The 23,653-nt window shown below is 50.6% G+C and overlaps 1 protein-coding gene across 15 annotated transcripts in view; it reads right to left on the bottom strand.

Annotated features, from left to right (window-relative positions):
• LOC119953729 (protein unc-13 homolog A) overlaps positions 1–23,653 on the bottom strand; it is a 482,106-nt gene that overhangs the window by 293,456 nt on the left and 164,997 nt on the right. For all 15 annotated transcript variants that reach the window (XM_038778280.1, XM_038778279.1, XM_038778281.1 and 12 more), the window contains one exon: positions 4,812–4,929. In XM_038778280.1, coding sequence (XP_038634208.1) covers positions 4,812–4,929 — 118 coding nt within the window. Of the gene's footprint in view, positions 1–4,811; positions 4,930–23,653 lie in introns of those variants that run through there.

The raw sequence follows: 23,653 nt of genomic DNA, 5'->3' as shown, positions 1-23,653 counted from the left end.
GGGTAGGTACAACATTTCTAGTTTGGTGGGGAGAGTGAAAGCTGGCAAGGTAGGATGGTTTCCCTCTGTTGCTGGCGGGTCGGGTACAGGCGGTTACAATGAACGTGTTGCCACAATTTCTGTTTATTTTCCAATGCCTGCCGATTTTGCTGCCAATAGGCATTTTTTAGAGAGATAGAAGGAATTATTACCTTGTTTATATGGGGAGGGAAGTTGACCAGAGTTAGAAAAGTGCTGCGACAGAGGGGAAGGCAGGTAGGGGATTTGAGTCTTCCGAACCTGATGTATTATTACTGGGCGGCGAATGTGGAGAAGGTGCGGAGCTGGGTCAGAGGGGTTGATTCCCAGTGGGTCAGAATGGAGGAGAGTTTGAAGGGATTGAAGGCGTTAGCAGTAGCGCCGCTCCCGATGGCCCCAGGGAAATACTCAGGGAATCCGGGAACAAAAGCTTAATTGAGAATTTGGAGGCAGTTTCGCCAACACTTCAGGTTGGGGGCAGGGTCAAGGAAAATGCTGATTCGGGGGAACCATAGATTTGAGCCAGCGAGGTGGGATGGAAATTTTCGGAAATGGGAGGAGAAGGGGATTAAGACACTAAAAGATTTGTTTCTTGGGGATTGGTTCGCAGGATTGAAGGAACTGGGAGCGAAGTATGGGCTGGAGCAGGAGAAATGTTGAGATACATGCAGGTTTGAGATTTTGCCAGGAAGGAGATACAGAGCTTCCCAGTGGAGCCGGCTTCCACATTGCTGGAGGAGGCACTGACGACAGGGGGACTGGAGAAGGGGGTAGTGTTGGTGCTTCACAGGGCTATTTTGGAAGAGGAGAAGGCACCACTGGAAGGGATCAAAGCAAAGTGGGAGGAAGAGTTCGGAGAGGGTATGGAGGAGCGGTCCTGGTGTGAGGTGCTCCGGAGAGTGAACGCCTCCACCTTGTGCGCGAGGTTGGGGATTATACAGCTGAAGGTGGTATATAGAGCAGATCTCATAAGGGCGAGGGTGAGCCGGCTCTTTGAGGTGGTAGAAGATGTGTGTGAACGTTGCGGGGGGGCGCGCAAATCATGTTCATACGTTTTGGTCCTGTCCAAAGCTGGAGGATTACTGGAAGGAGGTTTTTAAGAGTAATCTATAAAGTGGTGCACGTGAAACTGGACCCTGGCCCTCGGGAGGCAATATTCAGGGTGTCGGACCAGCCGGGATTGAAAACAGGGGCAGAGGCAGATGTTGTAGCCTTCGCCTCGTTGATCGCTCGAAGGTGGATCCTGTTGGGATGGAGAGCAACCCTCCATTAAGGGCAGTAAAAATGGTGGGGTGTGAAGGTCGGCCTCCGTGGGTCGCAAAGGTCGGTCAGCTATAGTCGCGAAGCTCGGCTGCCGCGGGTCATGAAGGTCGGCCGACATGGATCGAGAAGGTCATCTGTCATGGGTTCCGAAGGATGGCTGGTTGGTAAAAATGGGTCCCGGGCAAAAATGTTTGAAAAACACTGGTGTAGAAGGAAGCCATTTGGCCCAAATGGGTCTGCACCAACTCTCTGAAAGTGCACCCTACCTAGGTCCAGTCCCCAGTAAACACATAATCGCACCTAACCTTTGAGCGCTAATGGACAATTTAGCATGGCCAAACCGGCACATCCTTGGACTGTAGGAGGAACCCAGAGCACCTGGAGGAAACCCATGCAGACAAGGGAGAAAGGGCGGCACGATGGCACAGTAGGTAGCACTGATGCCTCACAGCTCCAGAGTCCCAGGTTCAATTCTGGCCTTGGGTGACTGTGTGGAGTTTGCATTTTCTCCCCGTATTTGCATGGGTTTCCTCCGGGTGCTCTGGTTTCCTCCCACTGTCCAAAGAAGTGCAGGTTAGGTGGATTGACCCTGCTAAATTTCCCCTCAGTGTCCAAAAGGTTAAGTTGGGTTACTGGATTGCGGGGATAGGTGGGGGCATGGGCTTGGGTAGGGTGCTCTTTCCAAGGGCCAGTGCAGACTCGATGGACCAAATGGCCTCCTTCTGCACTGTAAATTCTATGATTCTATATGAAAGTGTAAACTCCGCATTGGCAAAATTGAGCCCAGGTCCCTGGCGCTGTAATGCAGCAGTGCTAACCCCTGTGCCACTGTGTTGAAGGTTATTCACCCAACAACCAGTTAGCCAACCTCCCAATCTGGCTGGCTGTAGCCAGAAAACAGACAAAATGCAGTAATGCCTGCTATTGAATTCGACAAGGCCTGAGGGACAACCCTTTCTTCCATCTTTCCTAACCTCAAACTGCTGACAGAGGATACATCAATATGTGGTCATAAAAATCATTGAAATAAAAACTATTCCGCCCATTGCGTCCACATCGGTCATAAAGAGATGCCCAGACTAATCCCACCTTCCTGCACAAGGTCTGTAGCCCTAATACAAGAAAAACCCTGGCACTGATTAACGATCAACAAAATAAATTATAAACACTAGAATCACTATTGATTAATGGTCCCATGCACAAGCAGCGCTTTGGTTATAAATTACTGGTATTATGTTCATATCATATGACTAATTTTATTTTCCTGAAAATGAAAGAAACAATAAAATGAATAGGTAGAAATCTTTGTAAGTGTGCGTTTGTCACTTCCCAACATGTAAACATATAAATGGAATACTGCCCAATTTGGTAACCATAGGTACTGGCAGTGAAACGATACCTCATCCCCATGTCATGCCTGACTTATTAAAATAAATTCATTTTAATTTTAGCAATGAAAGTTTCAGCAAAAAATAGTGAAACTCAACACCATCATTTTTAAATGCAAAGTTGCTTGGCACAACGGAAGCTAACTCTGCTTTTTCAGTACTCTCCTGGTATAAAACATTGAATTAATGTTTAAATAGGACATATTCTACACACAGAGCTTATCTATACCATATTTATGAAGCAGAGGATTATGTTAAATTCCTAGGAAAGACACTATCATTTTTTCCTTTTGACAAATTGAAAACAAATCTTTCAAAGTGAATTTTCTCTAATAATGTATGCATATTTTCAGCTTCAAATAACACATCTAAAATATCAACAACCAATGCAGTAGTTCCATCACTAAACGGTATTTTCATCATTACAGTGCATTCATTCTATGACTAAAATTGGCAAGAGTAGATTTTTTGGGGATTGCTAGAATGGTCATTTTGTTTCTGACACTGTTTTCAAAGTCAGTACAGTTGCATTTGCATTACAACTATGGAACAATCGTGAGTGGACAAAAACTTGTAGATGGAGTAGACTGTAGAGTAGAATGAAGTGGGAAAATCTGAACTTATTCACTTTGGCAGGAAGAATAGTGTGATAGCCAAAGGTAAGGTCTTCATTCGACACCAGGTAGGCAGGATAACAACTAGGTTTATTTACTCTACTCACAATACTACTCCTCACCCCACAGGATCACTCTTCCCGACCTGCTCTCAGATCGAGGTTTAGATCGTGTGAGTTCCTGCCAATTACAGAGGAAGTTCCACATCCCCAATCACCTAGGGAGTTTGTATTCCAAGTGTAGGAGGGGAACTGCATACAGTATAGGGCTTGGCCCCCGAGGGGGTCGTAACAAATAGAAAAGCAGATTATTACTTAAATGGAGCAAGGTTGCAGAACTCAGGGTTGCAGAGGGTTTTGGGTGTCCTGGTACATGAAATTGCATATAGTTAAGCATGCAGTATAGCAAATGATTAGAAAGCCAATTGGAATGTTGACATTTATTGTAAGGGGAATAGAAGATAAAGATTTTGCTACAGTTGTACATAGAGTGTTAGTGAGACCATACCTGGGGTACAGTGTACAGTTTTGGCCTCCTTATTTCAGAAAAAGTTCACTCAATTGATACCTGGGATGAGGGGGGTTACCTTATGAGGAAAGGTTGGCCAGGCTGGGACTGCATCCATTCGAGCTCAGAAGAATGAGAGGTGATCTTATTGAAATGTACAAAATCCTCAAAGGACTTGACATGGTAGAGGCTGAAAAGACGTTGCCCCTTGTTGGAGAGGCTAAAACTAAGGGACGCAATTTAAAATGTAATAGATCTCCCATTTAAGATGGAGGTGAGGATAAATTATTTCTCTCAGAGGGTTGTGAATCTTTAAACTCTCTACCACAAAGACCAGTGGAGGCAGGGTTATTTGAATATTTTTAAGGCAGAGGTAAATAAATAGATTCTTGACTACTAAGGGAGCCAAAGGTTATTGACAATAGGCAGAAATGTGGAGTTGAGGCCACAATCAGATCAGCTATGGTCTTATTGAATGGCAAAGCAGGCTCAAGTGGCCTACTCCTGCTTCTCATTTATACGTTCATATGTAACATTACAAAACAATTTCATGTTTACCACATGCTAATAAATTACATTCTCAGTCCCGGCTTACACGAGTCCGAAACAAGATGGAGTACCTTCATGAAGTCTTTCTCCAATTAAAAAAAAAATTCATTCATGGGATGTGAGAATCGCTCATTGCCCATCCCCAATTGCCCTCGAGAAGGTGGCGGTGAGCTGCTTTCTTGAACCGCTTCAGTCCATGTGTTATAAGAACACCCACAGTGCTGTTTGGGAGGGCGTATCAGGACTTTGACCCAGCGACAATGAAGGGATGGCAATACAGTTCGAAGTTAGTTAGGATGGTGTGTGACTTGGAGAGGAATTTGCAGGTGGTGATGGGTCCATGCTAGAGTCAAGTTTTCACCTACATTGGCTTTATCCTATAATTTTAGCATCAGTTTATTATCCCATCTAGGCAAATCAGCCAAGGACATCAGGATAACAACTAAACATGACTTACAAACTCACTGCTTACCTCATTTGACTGCCTTATGCTTCTTAAAGGGATCCACACTGTACCGACCATTGTGTCCCAGATTAATCCTTTGTTCCAAACTTCCACAGTTAAACCAAGGTCTAAACGGTTGATTTCACTGAGGAATAACACAAATAAATTGGTCATGTGCAACCACTGGAAAATTTATACATACATCATTGTAAAAATAGGACTCAGATTAATATCACATGAGATCGCAGTAACAAAGCTCAGTGAATTACAGTCAGTGCTAAAAGAGATATGCAACTCATCTTGTTTTTTTGCATTCATGTACAATAACTTGTTAATTCGATAAACATGTAAAAAATAATTACCAAGGAATAAATATAGAACTATAGGACTACAGAAACTTACAACAGCGAAGCAAATTATTCAGCCCTTTCCATCCTTGCTGGTGTTGTGCGAGAGCAACCCAAAAATAAAAAACAGCTCTCCTTTCACTGCGTAATCTTGTAGCATCTGCTACTTCAAACATAAAGTACACATAATTTTTTTTTGAAAATCTTTTTATTGGCTTTTCTCATATTTATAAACAGTTGTTACTTATATACATTACAATTTTCTTGCCCGTGCTAATTTACTTTATTTTACAGAGAGGTTTGTTTTGACCTTCATTTGACTAACTGTATGTACATTTTGTACCCTCTGGATCGGTCTATGATATCCCCCCTTCCTCCTGCCCCCCCACCCCCCATTGGTTTCAGCACCCTTCCTCTTCTCTTGTGGTTTCCCCATTTTTCCCCCCCCCCCCCCCCCCCCCCCCCCCCCCCCCCGGGTTGCGCAGTCCTTTGGTTCTTCATCTTTTTTTTTCCCTGGCTTACTCCTCGTTGCTGGCCTCGAACAGGTTTTGGAACAGGCCGACGAACGGCCCCCAAGTCTCCAGGAAGCCTTCCTCTGACCCTCGGATGGCGTACTTAATCTTCTCCAGGTGGAGAAATTCCGAGAGGTCAGCAAGCCAGTCTGCAGCTTTGGGTGGTGCTGCCAATCGCCAGCCGAGCAGGATTCTCCGGCGTGTGATAAGGGAAGCGAAAGCAACGGCGTTGGCCCCATTCCCCATGTGTAGCTCTGGCTGCTCCGCTACCCCGAAGATTGCCACTATTGGGCATGGCTTCACCCTCACCCCCACAATCTTGGACATTGCCTCGGAGAAGGCTGTCCAGAACCCAGCAAGCTTGGGGCAAACCCAAAACATGTGGGTGTGGTTGGCCGGGTCCCTCTGGCACCATTCACTTTTGTCCTCTACCTCCAGGAATAACCTGCTCATTCAGGTTCTGGTCAGATGCGCTCTGTGCACCACTTTGAGCTGCATTAGGCTTAGCCTTGCGCAGGAGGAGATGGAGCACACCCTGCTCAGTGCTTCGCTCCAGAGTCCCCATCCCACCTCTGTCCCCAGTTCATCCTCACATTTTTGTCTGGTCCCGTCCAGTGGTGTTTGGGCTCTGTCCAGTGGCTGTCCGTATATTTTCCCACATAGCCCCGCCTTCTCGCTGCTTGTGCATATCAGGGGTGCGATTCTCCGCTTCCCACGCCGGGTGGGAGAATAGCGGGAGGGCCGGGCGAATTACGACACGCCTCCCTGGCACCCCCCACGATTCTCCCACCCCCCCAAAAATGGCATGTCGCGGAATCGCCGCTCGCCGTTTTTCACCCCGACCGGCGATTCTCCGGCCCGGATGGGCCAAGCGGCCTGACGTTCCCGACCTGTTCACGCCGGCGGCAACCACACCTGGTCGATGCCGGCGTGGACATAACGCGAAAGGTAAGTTTGGAGCCTGTGGGGGGCGGAGAGGGGATCGAGCACCACGGCCGTGCTCGGGAGGGTACTGGCCCGCGATCGGTGCCCACCGATCGTCGGGCCGGCGTCTCCAAGAGACGCACTCTTTCCCCTCCAGCATCTGGAGGGAGAGAAAAGAGCATTTGACAAAGAGTCATTGGACTCGAAACGTTAGCACTTTTCTCTCCCTACAGATGCTGCCAGACCTGCTGAGATTTTCCAGCATTTTCTCTTTTGTTTCAGATTCCAGCATCCGCAGTAATATGCTTTTGTCCCAGGGGGAATGTTTGCTGGTGCTGTTGGGAGTGTTGAAACTAATGTGGCAGGGAGGTGGGAACCAATGCAGGAAGTCAGAGGGAAGTAAAGTGGGGACAGAAACAAAAGGCAGTAAGGGGAAAAGTGAAAGGCAGAGAAACCAAGGTTAAAGATCAAAAAGGGCCACAGTACAGAGAATAGAGACTGTGGAGAGCTCAGTGAATGGATCCAGTAAGGCGAAGAGAAATAAAACACAGGGAGAATGTACAAAACATGACTGGACAGATGGTCTGAGAAAGCAAGGTAGAGAGCAAGAGAAGTCTAGATTATACTGCATTTATTTCAATGCAAGAGGCCTGACAGGCAAGGCAGATGAACTCAGGGCATGGATGGGTATATGGGATTGGGATATTATAGCTATTACTGAAACATGGCTAAGGGAGGGGCAGGATTGGCAGCTCAATGTTCCAGGGTACAGATGCTATCGGAAAAATAGAACAGGAGGTAAGAGGGGAGGGGGAGTTGCGTTTTTGATTAGGGAGAATATCACGGCAGTGCTGAGGGGATATATCCGAGGGTCTATGTGGTAGAACTGAAAAATAAGAAGGGAGAGATCACTTTGATAGGATTGTACTACAGGCCCCCAAATAGTCAGCGGGAAAATGAGGAGCAAATATATAAGGAGATTACAGATAGATGCAAGAAACATAGTGTGCTAATAGTTGGTGCCTTTAACTTTCCCAACATTGACAGGGACAGCCATGGCAATGGGGCTTGGATGGAGAGAAATTTGTTCAGTGTATTCAGGAGGAATTTCTCATTCAGTATGTGGATGACCTGACTAGAGAGGGGCAAAACCTTTTTTTTTTAATTTAGAGTACCCAATTGTTATTATTTTTTCCCAATTAAGGGGCAATTTAGCGTGGCCAATCCACCTACCCTACACATCTGTGGAATTGTGGGGGTGAAACCCACGCAGACATGGGGAGAATGTGCAAACTCCACTCGGACAGTGACCCAGGGCCGAGATTTGAACCCGTGTCCTCAGCGCCGCAGTCCCAGTGCTATCCACTGTGCCACATGCCGCCGAGAGGGAGCAAAACCTGACCTCCTCTTGGGAAATAAGGAAAGGCAGGTGACAGAAGTGTTAGTGAGGATCACTTTGGGACCAGTGACCATAATTCCATTAGTTTTAAGATAGCTATGGAGAATAATAGGTCTGGCCCAAAAGTTAAAATTTTAAATTGGGGGCAGGAACTTTCAAAAGTTGATTGGGGAGCCTGTTGGCAGGCAAACGGACGGCTGGTAAGGTGGAGGCTTTCAAAAATGTGTTCACCAGGGTTCAGGGTAATCACATTCCTTTTAGAGTGAAGGGCAAGGTTGGTAGAAGTAGGGAACACTGGATGACTCAAGATATTGAGGCCCTGGTCAAAAAAAAGAAGGTATATGACATGCAGAGGCAGCTGGGATCAAGTGGTTCCCTTGAAGAGTATAGAGGTTGTCGGAGTAGAGTTAAAGAGAAAGATTCTCCTCTCCCGGCGGAGCGGGGGGTCCCGACGTAGCGGAGTGGCGTCAACCACTCCGGCGTCGGGCCTCCCCAAAGGTGCGGAATTCTCCGCACCTTTGGAGGCTAGGCACCTTTGGGGGCTAGGACCGCGCCGGAGTGGTTGGCGCCACGCCGACTGGCGCCAAAACCGGCACCAACAGCCTTTGATGCCCGCCGTCCGACGCCGGGGCTGGCTGAAAGGCCTTCGCCGGTTCGCGCATGCATCGGTGCGTCAGCTGCTGCTGACGTCACCACCGGCACATCTGCGGTAGGGGGGTTCTCTTCCGCCTCCGCCATGGTGGAGGCCATGGCGGTGGCGGAAGAAAAAGAGTGCCCCCACGGCACTGGCCTGCCCGCCGATCGGTGGGCCCCGATCGCAGGCCAGGCCACTGTGGGGGCACCCCCCCCGGGGTCCGATCGCCCGCGCCCCCCACCAGGACCCCGCTCGCGCTGCCGATCCCGCCGCCACCAGAGGTGGTTGAAACCACGGCCGCGGGAGAGGTCTCTCAGCGGCAGGACTTCGGCACATCGCGGGCCGGAGAATCGCCGCAGGGGGCTCGCCGATCGGTGCGGAGGGCATGCTGATCGGCGCGGTGTGATTCTCGCCCCCGCAAATTCCCAGGTGCCGGAGAATTCCGGCCACAGCGGGGGCGGGATTTTTGCCGGTCCTGGGCGATTCTCCGACCCTGCGGGGAGTCGGAGAATTTCGCCCCAGGAGAGCAATAAGGGGACATAAGATTGCTTAGGCAGATAAGGCAAAAAGAGAATCCAAAGAGCTTCTACAAATACATAAAGAGGGTGAGAGTAGGGCCTCTTAAGGGTCTACAAAGTCATCAACATGTGGATCCATAAGAGATGGGAGAGATCCTAAATGAATATTTCTCATTGGTATTTACTGATCAGGACATTCATATGAACACTTGTAGTGGAGGCCCTCTACAATAGCCATTGGGGGCTCTGAGGTGTGCAGCCCTTGGTAGAAGGCCTTGAAGGTTTTGTTGATCTTTCTGGTTCTGCTTTTAATGTGCCTCTGTTATCCCTGATTTGTGCAATTTCTCAGGTGGCTGCCTGCTTTCTCAGCTGGTGTGCCAACAGGCGGCTGGCTTTGTCTTTGTGTTTGTACAGGGTTCCATGTGCCTGGCGTAGTTGGTGCACTGCTTTCCTGGTGGAGAGCAGATCAAAGTTCCTTTGTAGCTCTTTCCTCTCCGCCAGGAACTCTACGGTGTGGGCCTCAGAGTATTAACAGTCTACCTCCAGTATGGAATCGACCAACTGCTGCCTACCTGCCCTTTCCTCTCTATCTCTTCGCGCTTTGAAAGCGATGATTTCCCTTGTTAGCATGCCCTTTAGCGCTTCCCAGAACATGGAGGGTGAGACCTTCCTGTTCTGGTTGTTGTCCGTGTATTCTGTAATGGCCTGCGATATCTTTTCGTTGAAGGCCTTGACAGCTAGTAGGGCAATGTCCAACCTCCATGTGGGAGCTGGGCCCTGCCCGGCTCCAGCCTCATGTCCATGTAATCTGGAGCATGGTCGGATATCACAATTGCGGAGTATTCCACTTTGTCTATCCCCGGAAGCACCATTTTCCCCACTACAAAGAAGTCAATTCTGGTGTATACGTTGTGTACTGGGGAGAAGAAGGAGAACTTCTTCTCCCCTGGGTGGGTGAACCTCCAGGGGTCCACCGCTCCCCTCTGTTCCATAAAGTGACTTAGTTCCCTTGCCATGCTTGAGGTATTCCCCGTTTTGGGGCTTGGTCGGTCAGTCATTGGGTCCTGTACACAGTTGAAGTCCCCCCCTATGATTAGTCGGTGCATCGCTATGTCAGGGATTTCTGCCATGGTCTCTTTGACGAAGCTCGTGTCGTCCCAGTTGGGTGCGTACAAGTTAACTAGTATGACCGGTGCCCCATCCAAAACCCCGCTGACCATGACGTACCGTCCCCCTGGGTCCCTAACTGGCTTTGTCACCCTAAACATCGTCCTCTTGCTGATCAGTATTGCCAACCCACTGGCCCTCGTCCCATAGCAGGAATGGTAGGTTTGTCCCACCCAGTCCTTTCGTACCCGCAATCGGTCCTGCTCTCTCAGGTGTGTCTCTTGGAGGAAGACTATGTCGGCCTTCATATTCCGGAGGTGGGTGAGGACTCTGGATCTCTTCACTGGGCTGTTGAGTCCCTTTACGTTCCAGGTGACTATCCTGGTGAGGGGCTTCTGTCCCCTCACTCCTGTGGGATTAACCATACTTACCTGGTGGATGTGCCCCTGCCCTCCGGGGTTTCCCTTTGTTCGGGGGCCGTCCGGGATGGCCGCTGTTACTGCTCTCTCCATGCGGTCGGGTCCCTGCGCTCCGGAGTTTCCCTAGGTCCAGGGGGCACCCGACATGGCCGCCCACTGTGCGTCCACCACGCGGGTAGTCCCCTGCACTCTGGAGTCTCCCTTCAGCCAAAGACTGTACTGGGTGGATGCTTGCAGCGATTCCTTGTTCCGAGCCCTTGGTTGTGGCACTTTGTACCCTATTGCTATTCCCTTTCTAGCCTTGTTTGTCCCTCCTTCTCCCCCCCCCCAGTCCCTCCCTCACTGTGTCCCCTCCCCCGCCCCCCCCCGGTCTCTCCCTTTCCCCCCCTTTTTTCCCCCCTCTCCCGTATGCCCCTCTTTCCCCTGTTCCTATCCCCGTTTGCTCTGACACCTCTGTTGAGTGCCCCCCCGGCCTGGCGCCTTCCCCCCTGTTGGGGGAGCACTGCGGCCCTGCATTGTTGCATGTCCCCGGCGCTAGCTTTCCTGCTCATGCGATGGCCTCCCCGCCTCGGATGTTACTGTCTCGCTTCTCCCTTGCCCGGCCTCTGCGGTTTTCTGCCCACTTTTCCCCCGTCCTACCCTGCACTCCTCCTGCTTGCTCTCCCTTCTCCGCTACTCTCGTTCCCTTGTGCTGGGGCCTGGTCTCCCACCTGAAGCGGTCCCTCGGGTAGTGATTTGCTTTTTGTTCAGGGTGCGCTCGCCGTGGTGGGAGTGGGGGGGGGGGGGGGCTGGCGTTGTCTCCCCCACCCCGTCGGCATGCTGTTGCCCCTTGCCAGGGGCCCCTTATTTCTACCCTAGCTGCTGGTTTTCCAGCCCGTGTTCCTTGACAAACCTGTTTGCTTTGGCGGGGACTGTGAAGAAGTATTCTCTTTCTTGGTATGTGACCCAGAGTTTTGCTGGATACAGCGTACCAAAGTGCACATCGTTCTTGTGAAGAGCTGCTTTTGTTCTATTGAATTCGGCCGGTCACCTAGCTAAGCCTGCCCCAATGTCCTCGTAAACTCTAATGAAGTGTCCTTTCCATTTGCAGGTTATGTTTTGCCTGGCCCAGCGCGGGATTGTTTTCCTGTCTTGGTACCGGTGCAGTTGCTATAACTGCCCTCAGGTGGTCCCCTGCCTTGGGCTTCGTCCATTTCTGGTGGGTTGGGGAAAGTTTTCCTCCCAACTAAGTTGCCCAGCATCACGGCCACGTAGGCCGTGGTGTTTCTACCCTCGATCCCCTCTGGAAGGCCCACTATTCTGACATTTTGCCTTCTCGAGCGGTTTTCCTGATCGTCCACTCTGCCCTTCAGGCTCCCCTGTGTTGTGCCCAGTATTGCCACCTCCTTCTCCAGGGCCGTGATCCTGTCACTCATGTCAGTCGTGGCCTTCTCCAGTTCTTTAATGGTCGCCTCTTGCGCTTCCAGTTTCTCCTCTCTCTGCCCAGGGCGAGCTGCACTCCGCCTGGGCCTTGGCCATTGCTGCCTGCACTGCGGCCTCCATGTCTGCTCTGGTCTCTGCCTTGTTTTCCTGCTGTTTTTCCCCTGGCGCATCAGCAAAGGCTGCCTTCCAGTTCCTTCCTGGCCTAGGGGCAAAATGCTCCTGTCTGTTGAGGTCTTTTTGTTGCGGCAAACCTTCTATTCCGCCGCTTCGTGCGTCAATTAGCTCGTCTGAACGGGCTCGCACATTGCCCCGCTTTTGGTGCCTTTTCCCCCTCTACTTTGGCTCCCTTCTGGCATTTTTTTTTCCATCCTTTCTTTTTTTTTCCCCTTTTCTTCCCCCTTTTTCTTTTCCCCTCCCTTCTCTCCTTTAACACATTTTTTCATAAATCTCTTTTCAAGAATGTGATGAATGGTTACTGTACCCTTAATAGATAGATTGGAGAGTTGGGCAGAGAAATGGCAGATGGAGTTCAATCCAGGCAAATGCGAGGTGATGCATTTTGGAAGATCAAATTCAAGAGCGGACTATATGGTCAATGGAAGGGTCTTGGGGAAAATTGATGTGCAGAGAGATCTGGGAGTTCAGGTCCATTGTACCCTGAAGGTGGCAACGCAGGTTGATAGAGTGGTCAAGAAGGCATACAGCATGCTTGCCTTCATCGGACGGGGTATTGAGTACAAGAGTTGGCAGGTCATGTTACAGTTGTATAGGACTTTGGTTTGGCCACATTTGGAATACTGCGTGCAGTTCTGGTCGCCACATTACCAGAAGGATGTGGATGCCTTGGAGAGGGTGCAGAGGAGGTTCACCAGGATGTTGCCTAGTATGGAGGGTGCTAGCTATGAAGAAAGGTTGAGTAGATTAGGATTGTTTTCGTTGGAAAGACGGAGGTTGACGGGGGACCTGATTGAGGTCTACAAAATTATGAGAGGTATGGATAGGGTGGATAGCAACACGCTTTTCCCAAGAGTGGGGGTGTCAGTTACAAAGGGTCACGATTTCAAGGTGAGAGGGGGAAAGTTTAAGAGAGATGTGCGTGGAAAGATTTTTTACGCAGTGGGTGGTGGGTGCCTGGAACGCTTTACCAGTGGAGGTGGTAGAGGCGGGCACGATAGCATCATTTAAGAAGCATCTAGACAGGTATATGAATGGGCGGGAACAGAGGGAAGTAGACCTTGGAAAATAGGAGACAGGTTTAGATAAAGGATCTGGATCGGCGCAGGCTGGGAGGGCTGAAGGGCCTGTTCCTGTGCTGTAATTTTCTTTGTTTTTACACCATGTAGGTGATGCCCCTTTAAGATCGGGTTTAGAACCCTGGGGGACTCCGCCTCAGTCTCCGGCTCCACCCACCAGGGAGCCGTATATAAGATGATGCCCTGTAGGCGACACTCAGTAAGCACACGTCTCTGTAGCTGGCTAGTTCTCTGCTTATTCAAGCCTTCGTTTACCATTCCACACTCTGGTGCCGTTATTGAGGGTACGATAATTTAATAAGCAGAAGAACGTTAGGATGGACGCCGGTCTCAAGCCAGAAAGGCTCAACCTGGAAGCACGGACACCGGAGGCCAAAGAAATTTTTAATTACTGGCTCCGCTGCTTCGAGGCCTACCTGGAATCCTCGGCGGCTCCTGAAGGGGCTCGCAAGCTGCGCCTACTCCACGCCTGGGTCAGCCATAGAATCTCCGCCATGATTGAGAAGGCGACCACCAATGGCGAGGCAAACCCATAAACGAGGTACATGCACGGCACCTGCTCTCTACCTTCTGGCAGCACTCCGGGAAAACGCTGGACGAGTACGTGGAAAAGCTCACCGCGCTCGCCAGGAACTGCAACCATCAGGATGTGACGGGGAAAGTCCACATGAACCTGCACTTCCAAGACGCCTTCGTGTCCGGCATCTGTTCGACCTATATCAAACAGCGTATCCTCGAAAATGGAGTTAAAGACCTTCAGGACACGGTAACGCTCGCCACCTCACTGGACGTGGCCCGCCACAGCCTAGGCAAGTACCCCGCGGGCTCTGCAAGCCCCCCTTGGACTTCCCCAGACTCGGCCACGCTATGGGCCTGCACCACGCGGCGACCCGCCCAGACTGGGGACACACCGTGCTATTCCTGTAGGCAGGGCCAGCATCCACGCCAACACTTCCCAGCCCGTTCCACCATCTGCAGCGACTACAGAAAGAAGGGGCATTTTGCGAGGGTCAAGGCCCAGAAACAAAAAGATCAGCAGGCCCGGAAATCGAGCTCACAGGCCCGCAGGCCCCGCACCGGCTGGACACGCCCCTTTCTGACACATCATCGGCCTTGTGCGAGTCATGGGGGTGGTCATCTTGGCGGCACCCATCTTCTAAATCCGACACGTGCAACCGACGGCGGCAGCCATTTTGTGAATCCGACTCGGCTGAGGACTCAGACTACCCGCAACTGGGAGCGATCACCCTCGACCAATCGCAGCCAAAGCACCTGCGGAACTCCATGATGCAGGTCCAGATCAATGGGCGCGACACTCCCTGTCTCTTCGACTCCGGGATCACGGAGAGCTTTGTCCATCCAGAAACGGTAAGGCGCTGCTCCTTGCGCACTTATCCCGCTTCCCAAACCATATCCCTCGCTTCCGGGTCCCACTCGGTCCAAATTGAAGGGTATGGTATTGCGAATCTCGCGATCCAAGGCACCGAATACGCTTGTTTCAAGCTCTATATCCTCCCTCAACTCTGCGCCCCCCTGCTGCTTGGTCTGGATTTCCAACGCAGCCACCGAAACCTGACCCTGAAGTTCGGCGGACCCTTGCCCCCCCCTCACGGTATGCAGCCTTGCAACACTGAAAGTTGCACCCCCCTCACTATTCGCGAACCTCACCCCCCGACTGTAAGCCCGTCCCTACCAGGAGCCGATGGTACAGTGCCCAAGATATGACTTTTCTCAAGTCAGAGGTTCAGCGTTTACTGAAGGAGGGGGTCATCGAGGCTAGCAACAGCCCCTGGAGAGCACAAGTGGTGGTAGTACGGTCCGGGGAAAAGAAACGGATGGTCGTGGACTACAGCCAGACCAGAAACCGCTTCACGCAGCTTGATGCGCACCCCTTCCCCGCATAGCAGAGATGGTCAATCGGATCGCTCAATACCGCGTATTGACCACTGTCGACCTAAAGTCCGCCGACCACCAGCTCCCTATCCGACCAGAAGACCTCTTCTATACTGCTTTCGAAGCAGCCGGCCGGCTTTTCCACTTCCTCAGGGTCCCCTTCGGTGTCACAAATGGGGTCTCCGTCTTCCAGAGGGCGATGGACAAAATGGTGGACCAGTACGGCCTGCGGGCTACTTACCCGTACTTGGACAATATCACCATCTGCGGCCAGGATCAGCAGGACCATGACGCGAACCTTGAACAGTTCCTCCAGCCCCCTCAACCTGACCTACAACAAGGAAAAATGCGTTTTCCACACAACCGACTCGCTATCCTCGGCTACTTCGTGGAAAACGGGGTCCTAGGTCCCGACCCCGACCGCATGCGCTCCCTTAAGGAACTCCCCCTCCCCGTAGCCTCAAGGCCCTTAAATGGTGCTTGGGGCTTTTCTGCTATTACGCCCAGTGGGTCCCCAAATACGCGGACAAAACCCACCCACTCATAAAGACCACGATATTTCCCCTTACGGCTGATGCCCGGTCGGCCTTCAATCGCATCAAGGCCGACATCATCAAGGCTGCTATGCACGCATTGGACGAAACCATCCCCTTCCAGGTAGAGAGCGATGCATCAGACATCGCCCTGGCTGTTACCCTCTGGCAGGCCAGTAGCATTCTTCTCCTGGACCCTCACCACCTCTGAGATTCGGCACTCTGCAGTCAAAAAGGAGGCACAAGCCATTGTGGAGACTGTGTGGCATTGGAGGCACTACCTAGCCGGTAGGAGGTTCACCCTCGTTAGACCAACGGTTGGTAGCCTTCATGTTTGATAACGCACAACGGGGCAAAATTAAAAATGATAAATCTTGGTGGAGGATCGAACTCTCCACCTATGCGTACGATATTAAGTGTCATCCAGGGGAGCTCAACGAGCCCCCAGATGCCCTGTCCCGTGGCACGTGCGCCAAAGCCTGCGGGCTATCCATGATGACCTCTGTCACCCGGGGGTTACCCGGCTCATCCACATCATCAAGTCCCGCAACCTACCTTACTCCACCAAGGAGGTCAAGGCCATGACCAGGGCTTGCCAGATCTGCGCGGAGTCCAAACCGCACTTCTACCGGCCAGACAAGGCTCGCCTTGTAAAGGCCTCGGGGCCCTTTGAGCGACTAAGCGTGGACTTCAAAGGCCCCCTACCATCCACAAACCGCATATCCACAAACCGCAAAAGGGCATATCTACTTCCTAACCATCATCGACGAGTTCTCCCGCTTCCCATTCGCCATTCCCTGTCCCGACATGACGTCGGCCACAGTGATAAAGACACTGCACAGCATCTTCACCTATTTTGGTTTCCCCGCTTACATCCACAGCCACCCGGGTACATCGTTCATGAGCGATGAGCTGCGTCAATATCTGCTCAGCAAGGCATCGCCTCGAGCAGAACGACCAGTTATAACCTGCGGGGAAACGGGCAGGTGGAGAGGGAGAACGCGATAGTTTGGAAGGCTGTCCTTCTGGCCCTACGGTTGAGACATCTCCCAACCACCCGCTGGCAGGAGGTCCTACCCAACGCCCTCCACTCCATTAGGTCACTCCTCTCAGCACGGCCACGAATGAGACCCCTCACAATCGCTTGTTCGCCTTCCCCAGGAAGTCCACCTCTGGGGTCTCGCTTCCACTTTGGCTGACGACTCCGGGACCTGTTCTCCGGAGGCACACGAGGAGCCATAAGATGGATCCCCTGGTCGAGAGGGTCCAACTGCTACATGCAAACCCCCGATCTGCCTACGTCACGCATGCCGACGGTCGCGCAAGACACGGTTTCCCTCCGGGATCTAGCACCCGCTGGTTCCCCCACTGATGCCCCCGCCTCGCGGTTCCCCTATGGGATCTGGCACCTGCGGGTTCCCCCACTGATGCCCCCCCCCGGCCCCCACACCACTGGTAGACACCGATCGCGACCCCCCCTCCACACTCCCCGCCGGTGCCGGCACCGCTACCCCCAGCCCCAGCTACTTCCCCTGCCCCCTGACCCGCTACCCCAACGAAAGCTATGACCACCGTGCTCCCAGGTGTACCCTCACCAAAGACGTCCATGTCCGCCGCACCACCGCCCGAGCTAAGAAGGGCGACAAGGACGATCAGGCCGCCGAAAAGAATAGACATGCGATTCCACTTCACCTCCGACGGACTTTGCGTTTTTTCTTTTAAACAGGGGGTGAATGTGATGAATGGTTACTGTACCCTTAACATCATGTAGGTGATGCCCCTTTAAGACCGGGTTTGGAACCCTGGGGGACTCCGCCTCCGGCTCCACCCACCAGGGAGCCATATATAAGGTGACGCCCTGTAGGCGGCACTCAGCAAGCACACGTCTCTGTAGCTGGCTAGTTCTCTGCTTATTAATTTCATTTACCATTCCACACTCGCATGTCGTTATTGAGGGTACGACAAAGAAAATTTGTTTTTTTTTTTTAAAAGTGAAACGTTCTTTCTCTTTAAAAGTTTTCTTTTCAATTTTTTCTTAAAAAAGGGGAAGTTCTTTTTTTTTCCCCTCACTCACCCAGGGTCGAGAGAGGCTTCTGGTGGGGCCGGGAGTCCCTCTTTGTTCCGCCACCTGCTTCGTGGTGGTGGTGTTCGCCGCCGGGGGGGCTGCTGGCTCGGGCCCCGCTTTAGTCCGGGCAGCCGCTCGTCTTACCCCGCGTTCTCCTGCCGGGGGGGTGGGGGGTGTCAGTTCTTGCTGCTGGCTCGGTCCCCGCTTTAGTCCGGGCAGCCGCTTGACCTGCCCCGCATTCTCCTGCCGTGCGTGGGGGGGGGGGGGGGGGAGCCGGATCGCTCCGCTCCTGAGAGCCCAGGTCTCCCCCTTTAATTCACTTTGGAATCCAGGTGGTTCTTCGTCCCCATTGTTGGGAGCCCAAAAGGATGAATTTGCGTGCTTGGATGCAAGTTCTCGGCGAGGAGCAGAACACAACTTTGTTCCCCCCCCCCCCCCCCCCCCCCCCCCAGCTCGTTGGTGCTTCTTGAGTTCCTTCGCCAAGGTATAAGAAAGCACCTCGGCCGTTATTGGAGCGGCCAGATCTCCAGAGACTGACTCCACCATTTTACCTGCCAATGAACTCTGAAGGGTTTAAGACTCCATTGACGAACTTTATTTTTTACCTTCTTGCCCCTGACTTTTGTGGGCATTTCAGTCATACAAAATCTTTATTACATTTTTCAAGAGAATGCAACCTGTGGTACTAAGAAAAGGGGCAAAAAGTACAGTACTTTAACGGGAGCCTCCTCATGCGCATCCTCCCCCTACATTATGCCACACAAGTCCAATTCTTAATCATTTCAATAACCCCATTTGTCCCAGTGGCAATTGTATCAATATCTAAAAGTTTTCCTTGTAAATATAGGTTTACATCCCTAGTGTCAAATGGAAGAATTTACACTGTGTTTGTCTCTGGCTTTGATATCCTTTCTGCAATGGAATTTTCTCTCTGGTCTTTCAGAAATCATTTGACACGCACACTGCTCCTTGCTGCTGGAAATCAGGCATCATCGTCCCGGTTGCTAAGAAGTTGAGACCTGCCGGGCTGAATGATTACCAACATCAATAGTCATGAAGTGTTTTGAGCGTGTGGTGTTAAAGAGTCTTTTAGATCCTTTGTTCCACATATTGATCAGCAAACGTTTACCTATCCATCTCATAAATCAGTGCTGTTCTGACTTTGGTCCACTTGGTCCCATAGCACATGAATAGATTAGGCAACTATGTTCAAGTGATCTTTGTTTACGTCTCTTCAGCTTTTAATACTATATAACTGAAGTTTATTTACAAATTTAAAACTTTGATCAATCTTATTCTCTTACTTTGAATCAGTGATTTCCTTCGCAACAGGACCCAACGGGTAGGTATTTGTTTCTGGGATTTACTCAAGAGCCCATGTTACCGACTACTGATCTTCTCAGGGCTGTGTACTTTCAACATTGTTTTTTATCTTCTACAAGTGATTGTTGCTCAGAGTACAAAGACCTAATGATCCTGAAGTTTGCGGATGTTATGGTACTTGTGGATCTCATAAGGAATAATGAACAAAATTATATGAACATAGTGAATAAGTTAGTAAAACAGTGCAATAACAATTCTCTTAAATTGAATGAAATTAAGACAAAAGAATTAGTTATAGGCTTTAGGGGAAAGACAGCTAATTAGATTATTCCCACGCAGTCATAATGTGGACATTGAAATAGTTACTAACTACAAGTCCCTAGATATCAAAGTAGATGATAGTTCAACTGCAGGGAACATTGTGCAGATGTGGTAGCCAAGAGATACACAAAATTATGCTACCTCAGTAAATTAAAATCCTTTTGAGTAGATCCCACAATCGTGAAACATTTCTATAAAGCTGTAGTTGACAGTTCACTTTTTTCTTGTCTCTCCTGGCACTGTGGTCTCAGGACAGTAGATTCTTTAAAAATACCGAGGTTGAAATGTAATGAAATGAAAATCGATTATTGTCACAAGTAGGCTTCAAATAAAGTTACTGTGAAAAGGCCCTAGTCGCCACATTCCGGCACCTGGTTAGTGAACCAGGTGGTAAGGATATTTGATGAACAGATCTTTCTTGATGAAATCTGCTTTTGAAGAATTCTGACATTAGTAAAGAGTGTCATGAACAGTGAGAATCACACTTGGTCTCAGTATTATTGTTGGATGCATTCAGAGACAAAAAGAATTACAATCCCTCAGATGCAGGACAAATCAGGGGCGAAGTTCTCCGACCCCATGCAGGGTCGGAGAATCGCCTGGGGCTGCCGAAAATCCCGCCCCCGCCGTGGCAGAAATTCTCCGCCACCCGGGAATCGCGCCACGTTGAGCGGTGAGCCCCCTGCGGCGATTCTCCGGCCCGCGATGGGCCGAAGTCCCGCCGCTGGGAGGCCTCTCCGCCGCCGAGGATTGAACCACCTCTGGTGGTGGCGGGGGGTGCCCCCACAGTGGCCAGGCCCGCAATCGGGGCCCACCGATCGGCGGGCGGGCCAGTGCCATGGGGGCACTCTTTCTCTTCCGCCGCCGCCACGGGTGAGGCAGAAGAGAATCCCCCAGCACGCATGCGCCGGTGGGGAGCTGCCGCTGACGTCACCACTGGCATGCGCGAACCGGCCAAGGCCTTTCGGCCAGCCCCGGCGCCGGGCGTCAAAGGCCGTTGGTGCCAGTTTTGGCACCAGTCGGTGTGGTGCCAACCGTTCCGGCGTGGGCCTAGCCCCCAAAGGTGTGGAGAATTCCGAACCTTTGGGGAGGCCCGATGCCGGAGTGGCTGGCGCCATTCCGCTACGCCGGGACCCCCCACCCCGCCGGGTAGGGGAGAATCCCGCCCCAGGTCTTGAATTAATTTGTGCCCTTCTCCATAAAAACATTTAACAGGAGTTTGATGTATGGATGAGGATATTGTTAAGTGATCTATGTTTGTACTGTTGGAAACAAGGTGATTCAAGTGAGTTTAATTTAGTGTTTCACTGAAAGAAAAGGTAAAACTCTAGTTGGATTCATGTTAGACAAAGGTGTTTGCACGTAAGGGGGTTTGTCGTTTCATTTTAAGCTGTGTCTCCTTGTGCTTAAAGAGGTTAAGGTATGAAAAGAATACAAGAGCTTGGAGAATGAGCTGTTGCTTAGCAACCAGAGGCCACCTTTAGGGGGAAAGACATTGGGCGGAATTCTCCCTTCTGAGGACCAAGTCCCCACGCCCATTGAAAAACAGACAGGTATCACTGGACTTTTTCCCAGAAAGTCTGGGGTGATTCTCTGTCTTCAAGGGGGCTAGCAGGGCCCTGGCGTGCGTTGTGCACGGCCGCAGATCGCACATGTGCGCGCCAGCCGACTTCGCGCCCCCGCCTGCGCAACATGGTGGAGCCCTGCAGGGGCCCGGTGCACAGGAACATAGGCCCCCCCCTGGAATGTGCACGCCCGCCGATCGATAGCCTCCGATCGAGGGCCCACTGGGTGGGACAACATGTGAACTAATGCAGCAGGACTCGGTGGAACTCGGCGGGCACTCGTCCCATTGAGCACGGAGAACCACCGCGGGGGCAGCCTTCAACAGTCCCCGACTGGTGCAGCGACAATCGCCCACGCGCGACTGGTAGCGAATCTCCGGAAATTTATTATGACTTCTTCCATTACTGGCGGAGGGACCAAACTTGTGGGCAGCGGTAGGCAACTCAAGGAGTCAGCTTTGGCAATATGTGTGCCAGGGCGGTGCTCAAAACAGTGCTCATAGGCCACCCTCTATAGTGTCCAATGTTGGATCCAAGCCAAACTATGAGGGGAAATCACTTTGCCCTCCTTAAAAAGGGCCAACAGGGGTTTATGGACCGTGATTATGATAAATTTCCAGCTGCAAACATATGGATGGAATTTTTCTACTCCAAATATCATGTCCAGCCCCTTTTTCAATTTGGGCATAGCGTAGCTCCGCATCTACCAAAGGTTCATGATACATGTGCAATTGGTCCCTCAGTGCCATCGTCTGATGGATGGGAATGGACTGCCCCTCCTCCACATGGGGAGGTATCACACATTAGTACTAGCTGTCTTGTGGGATCATAGTGCGACTAGATGGTGAATGATAGCAGCTGTTGTTTCACTTTCGTGAACACTTTGTCCTGTGGTGCCTGGCGCAACTACTTCTGGTGCTTCTTCAACAGTACGTGTAGGGATGACAGTGAAGTAGAGAACATGGTGGTGAATTTTCCATAATAATTCATGGCGCTAAGGAAAGACTTCAGTTTGATCATATTTCATGGGGTCATATTTCAGTGCCCCTATTATGGCTTTCACTTTGTCCACTGCCGGGTGGAGGCCGTCTTAATCGACATGGTACCAGAGGCATGTTGCCTGCCTGTCTGGAGCATGCACTTTTCCCGTTTGAGGTGGATGCCTGTGTTAGAGTATCATCGTAGGACTTCCTTCAGGTTTACCAGATGTTCTTTCTTGGTGGACCCTGTGATTAACACATCATTTATATACACTGCCATCTTAGAAAGCCATTGAAGGATATTTTCCATAATGTGCTGGAAAATGGTGCATGTCGACGAGACTCCTAAAGGCAGGCAGGTGTATTCATTCTAGCCCTAATGGGGATTGATAGTTACATATTTGCTGGGTGCCATATTGAGTTCTAGCTAGAGGTATGCATGGCTCATATCAAGCTTGGTAAAAGTGTGGCCTCCTGTCAGTTTTGAGGTCCTTGATGTGTAGCACAGGGTACCAGTGTAGACTGGAGGCCCTGTTAACAGTTCATTTATAGTACCTGCAATGGCTTGTCGGGCTTGAGGACCAGGACTACTGGTGCTGCCCATTCCACAAATTACACCGTGCATATGATGCCAAGACTCTTCAATCGTTTGGGTTCGGTCTCCACTTGGTGAACAACAGAAAGAAACAAACCTTCCAACAAAATGGATGAAGTATGTAGCTGGTTTCAAGCTAAAAGTTATAACACTGAAGAAGAATCCCGAGGCCAAATGCGCCATAAGAATGGGGACCAGCCACTGGTCTGACCTGGAAAAGCATGTATTGGAATGGATCCTCAAAAATTGTCAGAATTATTTAATTGTCACCAGGAATGCAACACTAATCTGAACAGTTAAGTGGGAAAAATCAAACCCTGAGTCCAGCAAAGAGTTCAGAGCAACAGCTGGTTGGTCTATCGGCTTTATGGAATGAAAATGTCAAGTGTTGCAGCAGAAGACCAAGATCGTTCAAAGGTCTCAATGACAAAATGAACAGTTCCCAGCAATTCATCATCAGACAGTGGCAGGAACACAAATACCCAGTATGCCACATCTGCTCATGTATTTGGACATGCCTAGCAACTGAACAAGAGTGGAAAGGTTTGAAAACAGTTCCGGTGAAAATCACAGGGTGTGACATTATGGGAAATGTTCAGAATATAAAGGGTTAACGCCATATCATAATTAACCACTAGATAGTGCTAGATGCAGAACTATACAAAGAACGGACATCTGGGAGAAGGCTGGAGAGGAGAGCATAGGAGTAATGAGAGAGATCAGAGTACAGTTATAGATAGAGTGTAGGGACTAGTGTTAGTGGAGTGTAGATTACTAGATTATTGTTTACTATAGGAGTAAGTGGTTGAGCTTTAATAAGCAGTGTAAATAAATGTTAGCTTTGCAAATGAACTTAGCTTCTGTGGTCTTTGTGAACACTACAACATCCATTCTGATAACAAGAATCATAAAGAACATCACAGGGAAGATCAAAATTCACGGTGATACTAGCCTGCCTGCCTGACAGAATGAAATTAAAACCCATGGTAATTTTCACACGTAAATTCCCATGCCGAAAAGGGAATTCCCTGCATTTGTTCTTGTCATTACATGTCAACG

This window comes from Scyliorhinus canicula, chromosome 18, assembly GCF_902713615.1.
Source record: "Scyliorhinus canicula chromosome 18, sScyCan1.1, whole genome shotgun sequence".
Classification (NCBI taxonomy): Eukaryota; Metazoa; Chordata; class Chondrichthyes; order Carcharhiniformes; family Scyliorhinidae; genus Scyliorhinus; species Scyliorhinus canicula.
This window is presented reverse-complemented; position numbering and strand designations above follow the sequence as displayed.